The 11,643-nt window shown below is 36.7% G+C and overlaps 1 protein-coding gene across 1 annotated transcript; it reads right to left on the reverse strand.

Moving 5' to 3' along the window:
- Positions 1-692: 692 nt before the first annotated feature.
- Positions 693-1,166, reverse strand: LOC127697752 (60S ribosomal protein L9-like). The gene has a single exon (XM_052201043.1). The coding sequence runs from the start codon at positions 1,164-1,166 to the stop codon at positions 693-695; it is 474 nt and encodes a 157-aa protein (XP_052057003.1).
- Between the last annotated feature and the right edge of the window lie 10,477 nt (positions 1,167-11,643).

Genomic DNA, 11,643 nt, shown 5'->3' on the forward strand with positions numbered 1-11,643 from the left:
GCTCACTATTGATTATAACTCTAAATATAAAGGATCTGAGGCCTCCTTTGTGACACTTGCCTAACCTGTTAATAGCATCATGTCTTATACGTTTGTTAGCAGGAATATGCCATAGGATATAAATAGCCTGAGTGTAAACAGGGCATACAAGCGAGTTTTTGTGAGTACTACCAATAATGAAGAGATTACCTAATGATTCATTTCTCAAAGCCTATTCATGTTACTACGTGATATACTGCTCTATGTATCAGTGTGTTATTTCCTTGGTTGCAGGATATTTTTAAGTATCAAAAGATGTTATCTTAGCATTAATTTGTTAAAGTACCAAAGAAAGTGTGTTCAATGATTGCACAAGTAGAATGATTGCATTAGTGGAAGTTGTTTAGGAAAGAAATAATTTTGAAAAACCATTCAGTTTGTGAAAGATATGAAGGATTTGTTGAATATAGGACTTCTGCAGTATGCTGCCTTCAGAATGACTTCTTCTTTTTATTTATTTTTTTAATATATAAGTCCTTTATTGTCCTCAAAGAGCCCAAATTGTACTTGTGATCAGGATCTTGCTTCTGGAGCTAGTACATTGAGGACTCACTCATCAGCCTGCTGCACGGGTCCCTTCTCAGACACATACATGCCATCCAAAAACCTTCTTATATCCTTGTTTTTAACTGTTGTAGCTTGCTGAATAAAAGTCACTGATTTGAAACAAGTTCAATATTATTTCTTTCAAGGATTAATTCATCCTTCTGGGCTTGAGAGACAAAACAAGCAACACCTGTCCTCATCTGAACCCTGCAGATGTATTTCTCACCCAAGAAATTTCTGATTTGATCCAAAGACCCATTCTTCTGAATAATGATTTTGATGGGGAAGTGAGCACACACAGACCTTATCTTGTAATGGAAACCCAGTGTAACATCCTTGATCATGTTCTGAAAATGACTACAGTTGGTTCTGACAGTGGCCAGTTCCTTTCTGTTACCCCACCATTTGTCAACCCTGAGCCTTTTCTTTTTCTTTCCAAGAAGACTCAGCTCTACATTGATGTGATTGAAGTCTCTCTGCAGAGTTCCCCTGGGGTCCTTCACAATGACTGTGCACCCCTTCAGAGTGATGTAGACATTTTCTGGAAAATTGACAGTCTGGTTGCTGAGAATGGGTTTCATTCTTGCAGTAAATGGAGCCAAAATGATTTCTTTAAACAGTGAATTGAAGAGTAGTGATATGTCAGGATATGAAGCCCAGTTCTGAAGACTATCAGTCTTACCAATGTTGCACTGTTTAGTGTTGTATATCAACAGGAAAAATGAAGAGGATACACATTTGCTTATTTCTCTTTCAGGAATTATTTGTTTAAACAAATCACATATATTGAGAATAGATCTCTACAACATGGTTTCAGATCATGAATAGATTCTACTTAGTTTGATAAAATTCCTAGTTTTTGGCATGGAGGTGAGGAGAGTATTTTTCACTTAACTGTGGCTTTTCTTCTATGTTGGTTTTAAAAACTTACCAGAAAAACATTGTAGTGTATCAACTGGAAAACATGTCTAAAGGAATTCCAGGGGATAAATGAAGATAAATAACCTGTTGAAGAGTAGTGGAAAGTTCGTATTAAAGCATTAATTATTTTGATATATCAAAAAATGATGACAGTTGAAAATAATTACATACAACCTCACATATTGAGTAATGCTATTTAAGGATGTTGTTAGCACAGAAATGATGGCAACAAGAAGTGGTGAATATGTTAACTTACTGGTATACTCACTCTACATATGGGTATATGCAAACCTATAAAAATATACCACATCACACCCTATAAATGCATACAATTCATGTGCACTAAACAAAAGCCAAATAAACAAAAGTTGTCAAGAAATTATTCTCGATAAAGAAAGCATGAAGCACCCTAGCACAGTTATTTTCAACCTCATTAATGCTGCAACCCTTCATATAGTTCCTCCACATGTTGTGGTGAGCCACACCCTTAAAATGAGTTTTGTTGCTACTTCAAAACTGTAATTTTGCTACTGCTGTGAATCATAATGTAAATATTACTGGAGATAGAGGCTTGCCACCACAGGTTCAAAACCACTTCCTAGCATATGAAACAAAAGTATTTTTCCAGGGATGGGTGTGGGAGGCCCAAACCATATAGGACTCAATACTGTGGGAGTTAAATGGGTCAATTTTATTAGCTCTAGTGGAATTTAAAAATGAAAGAAGATGAAATCAAGGATAAGCATGATTCTTCAAGAAATGAGTGATTACTGAAGGCTCTGATGGAACAAACTGACATTTGACCTGTCCTTCAACTTCCTTGACATTCTCCACATAAGGTATTTGGGAGCTATTTCTGTAAAGCACTAAAGAGTGGACTGTTAGTCTTGTAGGACATGTGGGTTTTTTTACAGCAGAAATGCAGCCTCAGTCAATATGGAAATATAGGGCTTTGGCAGTATTCCAAACAAACTTTAGGTATCAAAGCCGGCAGCTGTCCAGAGCTGATCTGTACACATGACTTCAAAAACTGATGCTTTCAACCATAATGATGGCAATTATGATTTTACCAGTGTCTATTTTTGTTAATTTACATGGAAATTACTGCAAATTTATTTGATGTTTAATAACTCTGAACCAATCTGTGTTCACTGACAGTCAGCAGAAAAACTAGTTTGTTTTTCAAAGACAGAAGGATAGACTTAAAGTGGAAAATAATAAAGGGCTAATTTTTTATTGATGAGTTACTATTCACCACTCTAATAATTTGAGTAAGTACTGTCTTAGGTAGGGTTATTATTGTTCTGATGAAACCCTATGACCAAAGCAGCATAGGGAGAAAAAAGTTTATGTGATTTATACATCACTGTTCATCATCACAGGAAATCAGGAAAGGAACTGAAGCAGGAGCATTGAAGCAGAAGCCTTCGAGTGGCATTGTATCTAGATTGTTCCCTCTGGGTTGCTCAGCCTGATTTCTTATAGAGTCCAGTACCAGCAGCCCAGGGAAAGAACCACTAGCAAGAGCCTAGTCTCTCCTCAATCAAACTTTAAATAAGAAAGTACACTATAGATTTTCCTACAGACCCATCTTATAGAGTCATTTTTTTAACAGTCTGGCCATGGATTAGCTGTGGACCCCATTCATTTTCCCAAACAACTTTTTATTGCTTATTTGGGGATTTTACATCCTGCATCCCACCACACTCACTTCCTAGTCCTCCCAGTTCTGTCCACTGGCCCCATGATGTCCTCCCCACCAAAAGAATAAGAACACACACACACACATCCACACACTCACACACATCTTCTACACACTCACATATATCCAGTTTGTGTCACCTATATTGAGGTTCCCTCCTCTCAAATAACCTTAGCTTGAGACAATTTGGTATAAAAATATCCAACACAGTTACACTGAGAAAAATGAATAACTGCATGTGTCAATTTATATGAAAAAATATTATAGTCTAAATGGCCAGGAATTCCTTCTGGGCAAATACTATAAAAAATTGTAGACAGCTGAAATATTTGTTTATAGATTATATCAAAAGTTTACATTTTAAAATATTCCTTGTGTCACTTCTGATCCATGACTTCCCACATAATATTTTCATTCAGGTAAATTCCCTCCCTTTTCCTGCTTTCAATGAAAGCATTCATTCCTAATAATGTTAACTAATGCTTGAAAACAGATTTCTCAACTGAAATACAAGAACTTTGGCAAGAATAAAAGTAGTTTATCCTGTCTTCTTCCTTTTTTCGTCAGTTGTTAGGCTTCAAGAAGGATTGCTACTGATTCAGCATTTTCCCAATCCCTCCCTCATTTTATTGACTTGCCCTATTTGCAGTTTAGAGCCATTTCATACATTTATTTAAGGGTTGCTTAATATCTACCAGATAAAATAACTTTCCTTTCAGTCATGTGGCTCTTGATAATATTTAGTTTAGATTGGTGATAAATGGCATGGGTTTTCTAAATATTTTGAACAACGTTTTGATTAGACTAAGGATAAGTAAAAGAAATGTCTTTTCATTTCCATGTGTTAGATGCTCATTGGGTTACTGAGTAATCTTGGACCTCAGTTAGTCACTTACTTTATTTTATAGCAAAAATTAGCCAATCTTTTAGCCATGTGCCACAGTCATGATAGTATTCCAGGATCAACTTTATAACTGCTTGAAAAGAAAAATAGAAAATCTGATTGTATTGACCTTCCATGACAATTCTCATTAATTGAAAGTAGCTGCTTAGAGCCTTAAGTAGACAAACATTCTAAGGCCACAAGCATGTTCAGAGTGATGCTTTGGAGGGAAGACACAGTTTAGGTAGTGATATGTTCACTTTTTATTTCACATCTTCTAAAGACGTATGATTCTGAGCACATTTTCCAAAGTCCTTTTGTATAAAGAGCAGCAATGCTTTCTCCTCTACAGGCCAATAGATATTGACTTTGATCTCCCTACTTTTTCTGTCAGAATAGAGATGTCATACATATATTTCGTAACATTAATTATGCATATATAAGTACCTTACTTGATCAAAATTCTTAGACTAAGAGTCAATTAATTGACTATAAAATTAAGGAACTATATGCTTCAAGTCTATTCTATGTTAAATTTAAAAGAGCAAATAATTACAGTAAGAACAAATATATTAAAAATTAACATGTGGAATAGATAAAGCAATAATGATGGCCTGAATTACAGACAATCCCTGGGTATTTTACTAAAATAATATTATTTATTGCAAATGGCAATGTTTTAATAGTTACAGGTTTGATAGGCAGTGGCTTCATGACTTGAAGCTGTGAATGTTATTTTTAAGTTCCCTGATTCCATTTACAATGCTTTGTTTCCATGTCACAGAGGATGGAAGCTAAGGTATGAATTCTGGAGTCTATTAAGTCATGAACTGTGAAATGGCATGAAATGGTGGAGAAATGTTTGTGGTGGATTGAAAATCATAAATAAAATCAGAGTAAAATAGAGTGTATTATTTCAATTTACTATCTAAATTAGATTTCATATTATTAATATCTGGATTACAGAATCCATCATCTAATATTCCATTTATTATTTAGTATTCCTTCTTCAGGAGTCAACTCCATATTGTCTACTTTGGAATCTCTCATCTTTAACCTAAGTATAATATTTTAAACAATTAATATCAACAAAACTTTCACTGTTATAAATTCAAAAGTAGGACATGCTAAAAATAAAAATACCATAAATAGAAATTTTCTGATAGTGCTATCATCATCCCTTTAATCCCAGCACTCACTAGGCAGAAGGAAGAAGGATCTCTTTGAGTTTGTAGGACAGCATGCTCTACAGAGCCAGTCCCAGGTCAGCCAGAGCTATTACACAAAGGGATCCTGTTTCAAAAAAAATCCAAAATAGTAAATAATAATAGTAATAATAAAATGATGATGATGATGATGATGAAGTAGAAAGAGGCAACATTGATCAAAAAATCCTATTTCAGGTTTCTTCTAACAAATTCAAACTTCTTTGAGGGCTGAAATTTGTATGCCATTGAAGTACTTAGGAATGTTCTTTGCAACATGTATATAATTTAACATTTACAGTTTACTTTTTAAAGCAAAGTATGCCTTTTTGCAAATTTAAATTAAAAATTTAAACTTTTCTCTTATAGGTATATGTAATTTAATGTAACTTTTTAAAAATGTTTATCTATTTTTAATAGTTTTTTGAGAGTTCCTTAATTTGTTGAAGACATTTGGACCCTGCATCATCACTGACATGTCCCACAAATACATCCTGCTCACTTTTCAGTGTATGTCTTAAATTTGATGCTTTTAATCGCAAGAATTTAGTCAGGAGATATAACATGTCACAAACCCAAGTCTATGACAGGAGGGGACACACTGAAAAATAACAGTTCACTATCTCCAGATTTTTATAAAAGTCAGTGTAAGGAAAATATTTATGGAGCATAGCCCGAAGGGCATTTTGTCCATACACTCATTAAGTACCCCTTAAATCTATTTTTGGATTAAGTTTTGCAATTAGGATATCCCCACAGGATCATCTCAGCTACTCTGAGCTATGGCCATGACAGAATCATTAAATTGAAGAACATTAAAAGAAACAGTGTGGGGAATTTGTCACTTTTCTCTTGACTAGAAGTTGAACATGTTTGTTGCTTTGTCGTACAAGGTCAATTTACAGTAATGTATTCCTCTTCAATTTCTTTACGCGAAATCTCAGCTTCTTATTCCCAGCTTCTCTATGAATAGCAATTAACACACCCTGTACATTTTGGTTCAAATATATCTAATTTCATTACAGTTTGCTTCTTCGATTTCTTCATTTGTTTAGAGTAACTGAAGTAGTATCAATAGTGAAGAGAAAAAGAAACTTGCCTTTGGATAAGAATGTTAAAGCAACTATAAATTCTTTGCAAAATGAACACTGGTGAGTAAGCTTACAATTTTTGTTATAATGTTATTAGGCATAGCCATTACACATGCTTGTGTATATAAAACATAGGACAATATTGCCTGATCTACATTAAAATATTTCCAAAAGGCTAGAGCGGTGGTTTAGCAAGTACGTGCACTTGCTGATCTTCCTGAGGATATGGTTTTGGTTCCTACTACACATCTATAACTCCAGTTTCATGTTATCCAGTGCATTCTTCTGACCTTCGTGCCATGAGGCATGCATGAGTTTCATATACATGGAAGCAGAACTCACACATTTAAAAGCCATATTAAAAATGGTCACAGAAATAAAAATCCTGTACGTTGTTATCTATAGATTGTTCATAGGACAAGGCCGTATCATGTACTTTTGAACATTACCTGTTTCAGAAAGTACTAGGCGAAGGGTACATGTAGAATTATACTGGTAGGCATGTGGTACAGTAAGGAAATGGATCAGAGATATTTGAAAGGAAAGATTTGAGGGAGTCTTCTATGAAGGAAGTGATATTAAACTGTTTGATACATGTAAGAATTAGGTAAACAAAAGGAATGAAGAAAGAACATTGAGAGCAATGAATATGGCTCCTTTCTAGGGTTTTCAGTAAAATTGTAATGGACTTGCAATAAGATTGTAATGCTATACTAATGGAAAGAAAGAAAAACAAACACTTGAAAGTGCTAACACTCAGGCAGTAAATGATAGGATAAAAAAAGCAATTTCTTCTTTGCTTCCATTTTTATAAACTGCTTTCTCTATTACTGGTAAAAATTATACCCTAAGGAATATATGCGAAACAATAGGAATGTGTGCTTTCTCCATAGACTATGGCTTTGCAGATCAGTATTTGGCTCATCTTTTCTGAGTCACTCTGCATACTTACTCTGTAATTGGATGTGAGGGTTCCAAAGACATCACCTGTCTTCAGAGAGTAAGTACTGCTGAGTGAGTATAGGCAGCTAATGTGCTTCTCATGTCTACATGCTAAGATCATTTTACATAGTGTTTTGGTTGCAAGATTCTAAAAGGTAAGAGATAGAAACTCCAAGATCATTTGATGTCTGGACTGGTATTTTCAAGTTACCATTTTTTCATGGCCCAAGCATATCTTACAACACTCCACACTCAAGGAGAAGAATAATAGTGAAATAACTATCTATTAATAAGATAATAATTATACCCCAACCACACTACCTGCTTCAGGCAGATGAGCTGCCCCCAAATGCCAGATAGCCAGAGAGCTGATTCTGATCTTCATCTTGGAAAAGCCAGAATGGTGAAGGGCTGACTAACTCAGCTTCAATATAAGCCCATATCCAGGCCTCTGCATTGGCCCACCACAACATCTTTCCCTTCAAGGAACTTCTGGAGGACATAAAGGGACTGGTTCTGTAGGCTTCCCATGATATAAGACAATCACAGGCTATCTGATAGGAATCCTGGGAGATTCATAGTGTAACAGAAGCCAAAGCCATTGGGCCAGACACATTACAATGAACATTGAAAGAATACCTGTTTGGAGAAAAGGGTATAGTGTGTAACACATCATGACAGCCCGCAATTTCCACAGCCAAATTTCATTTTCATGTTTTCTTATGTTTTGTTAGTCTATGTATGTATGTATGTACGTATTTATCTATTCATGTATTTTCATTTGTGCTTTCTTTAGAGGAGGAGGTAACTAAGGTAGAGAGCAGATACAAAGGGATAGGGAGATGAGTGGGGCATACATGATATGAATTATTTACAAAGAATTAATAAAAGGTTTCTTAAGACAATAACAATATATAAGCTACAGTAAATTTCATTACAAGAAAACAAAGGTCAGCTGGGTTGTGGTGGCTCACGCCTGTAATCCCAGCACTCTGGGAGGCAGAGGCAGGCGGATTTCTGAGTTCAAGGCCAGCCTGGTCTACAGAGTGAGCTCCAGGACAGCCAGGGCTATAGAGAGAAACCCTGCCTTGAAAAAAACCAATAAACTAAACTAAACTAAACTAAAATAAATAAAAAATAAATAAAAAGAAAAAAAGAAAAGAAAAGAAAAAAGAAAAAAAGAAAACATAGGTCAAATTGTTAACCTTTATACAATACTTTTCATTATTTTTAACTGAGAGATAATAAGGAATATATATATATATATATATATATATATATATATAATGATGATTCAGATAAAGTTAAAATAATTTTCAATATCTTTAAATGTTTATCATTTCTTTATAATAGCGAACAGTGCCAAACTTCCCCTGCAACCTTTACCATTTATTCTGCTTGAACTTGAGAACACTATTCTCTAAGCTTTGCGAAATCACTGTTTTTGTAGCTCTCATACAAGATTAAGAACATCATGCAGTGTTTATTTGCTTGGTGGCTTAGTAACTGGGAACTCAGTATGGTCGGGGTTAATTGATTTGTTTCTATATTTGGTTTATTTTACTTTAAATAATAGTGTCTCTGACAACTCTTTATTACAGATGTCATCATAATTTAAAGAAGTTGGCTTACCCCAAGAGGTTAATTTTTTTTTATTAAATTGTTTATTTATATTCCAAATTTGGCCCCTTCCTGTCTCCCCCTCCCAGATCTCTTCATCCCATTCCCCCTCCCTCTGCCTCTGAGAGGATGCTACCCTATGCACCCCCCTCATACACCCACCCACCTCCACTTCACCCACTCCCTCCCAGGCATCCCCTTCCCTGTGTTATCTGATTTCCAGGGTGGTTTTACCAGCTTGCAATCTCACCAACAATGGAGAAATGTTCCTATTTCCCCACATCCTCTCCAGCATCTGTTGTCCCCTGAGTTTTTCATCTTAGCCATTCTGAGCAATGTAAAGGTGGAATCTCAGTGTTCTTTTGATTTGCATTTCCCTGATAACTAAGAATGCTGAATATTTCTTTAGGTGCTTTAGAGTCATTCGAGTTTCCTCAGTTGAGAATTCCCTGTTTAGCTTTGTACCCCATTTAATAGGGTTATTTGATTCTCTGCACACTAACTTCTTGAGTTCTTTGTATATGTTGTATATTAGTCCTCTATTGGATGTAGAGATAGTAAATATCTTTTCCCAATTTTTTGGTTGCCGTTTTGTCCTATTGACCATGTCCTTTGCCTTATAGAAGCTTTACAATTGTATGAGGTCCCATTTGTCGATTCTTGTTCTTAGAGCATAAGCCATTGCTGTTCTGTTCAGGAACTTCCCCCCTGTGCCCATGTGTTCAAGATTTGTCCTCACTTTCTCCTCTATAACCTTCAGTGTGTCTGATTTTATGTGTAGATCCTTGATCCACTTGGATTTGAGCTTTGTACAGGAGATAAGAATAGATCAATTTGCATTTTTCTGCATGCAGACCTCCAGTTGATCCAGCACCATTTATTAAAAATCCTGTCTTTTTCCCACTGGATGTTTTTAGCTCGCTTGTCAAATATCAGGTGACCATATGTGTGGGGGTTCTTTTCTGGGTCTTCAATTCTATTTGTTTGATCTTCCTGTCTGTTTGCATACCAATACTAAACAATTTTTTATCACTATTGCCTTGTAGTAGAGCTTGAGGTCAGGGATGGTGTTTCCCCTAGAAGATCTTTTGTTGTGAAGAATAGGTTTTGCTATCCTGGATTTTTTGTTATTCCAGATGAATTTGAGAACTGCTCTTTCTAGATCTATGAAGGATTGATTTGGGATTTTGATGGAGATTGCATTGAATCTGTAGTTTGCTTTCAGCAAGATGGCCATTTTTACAATATTGATCCTGCTAATCCATGAACATGGGAGATCTTTCCATCTTCTGAAACCTTCAATTTCTTTCTTCAGATTCTTGAAGTTCTTGTCATATAGATATTTCACTTGATTCATTAGAGTCACACCTAGGTATGAAATATTATTTGGGAATATTGTGAAGGGTGTCATTTCCCTAAGGATACATTCTCCACTATGTTCTTAGCTGCCTTATTTATAATAGCCAGAGGATGGAAAGAACCCAGATGTTCCTCAACAGAGGAATGGATACAGAAACTGTGGTATATATACACAATGGAGCACTATTCAGTTATTAAAAACAATGAATTCATGAAATTCTTAGGCAAATGGATGGAACAAGAAAGTGTCATCCTAAGCGAGGTAACAAAAGAACACACATGGTATGCACCAACTAATAAGTGGATGTTAGCCCAAAAGCTCAAAATAAACAAGTTATAATTCACCCAGCACATAAAGCTCAAGTAGGAGGACTTCAGTGAGGGTGTGTTGGTTCTTCTGAGAAAGGGAACAAAATACTCACAGAAGCAATGAGGGAGACAAAGTGTGGAGCAGAGACTAATATAAAGGCCACCCAGAGACTGCCCTTCCTGGGGATTCATCCTATAAACAGTCACCAAACCCTGACACTACAACAAGAAGTATATATCAAAATGAGTATGCCATGGTTGTCTCCGGAGGGATCCTGCCAGAGCCTTACAAATACAGAGGCAAAAGCTAGCAATCAACTATTGGACTGGGCTTGGGGTCCCCAATGGAGGAGCTGGAGGGTGGTCCAGAAGAGCTGAGGGTGTTTACAGCCCCATGGGAAGAACAATGACTTCAGCCACCCAGATGCCCCAAGACTCCCAGGAACTGAACCATCAACCTAGGGGTACACATGGTTCCAGCCAAAAATGTGGCAGAGGAAGGCCTTGCTGGGCATCAGTGGGAGGAGTGGTTCTTGGTCAGATACAGGCTCAATAGAGGTCCCAACAAAGGGAAACAGAATGGGGGTGGGGGTGGTGGGAGTGTGTCTGGAGGAAGGTTATATACTTGGAGGCAGGGGTGGGAGGAGGGTTTGAGGGTCTTTGGGGAGGGGGGAAATCAGGAAAGGTTTTTACCATTGTCAATTTAAATGAACATAATATTCAATTAAAAAAAAAAAAAGAAAAGGGCCTCTGGATCTGGAACAGCCTCGGCCACAGTGCCCCATTTCCAAGTAGTACAGGAAGCCAGCTGTACACCCAGAGGCAACCTAGGAAAAGGCATCTGGCACTGGTGAGTCCAGCCCTGCAGAGCAGAAGATCCAGTCTAGAGGCCTCTGGCAAGAGCCTTCTGGTCTCCGTCTCTGGATCGGGAACAGCCTCGGCCACAGAGCCCCATCTCCAAGCAGTGCAGGAAGCCACCTATACACCCAGCAGCCAGCTAGGAAGAGGCAAACTACACAGGTGAGT

This window comes from Apodemus sylvaticus, chromosome 12 (genome assembly GCF_947179515.1).
Source record: "Apodemus sylvaticus chromosome 12, mApoSyl1.1, whole genome shotgun sequence".
Lineage (NCBI taxonomy): Eukaryota > Metazoa > Chordata > Mammalia > Rodentia > Muridae > Apodemus > Apodemus sylvaticus.

What these genes read in the sequence shown, in the direction of transcription:
- LOC127697752 (XM_052201043.1), bottom strand. Translation starts at nt 1,166, where the DNA reads ATGAAACCCATTCTCAGCAACCAGACTGTCAATTTTCCAGAAAATGTC.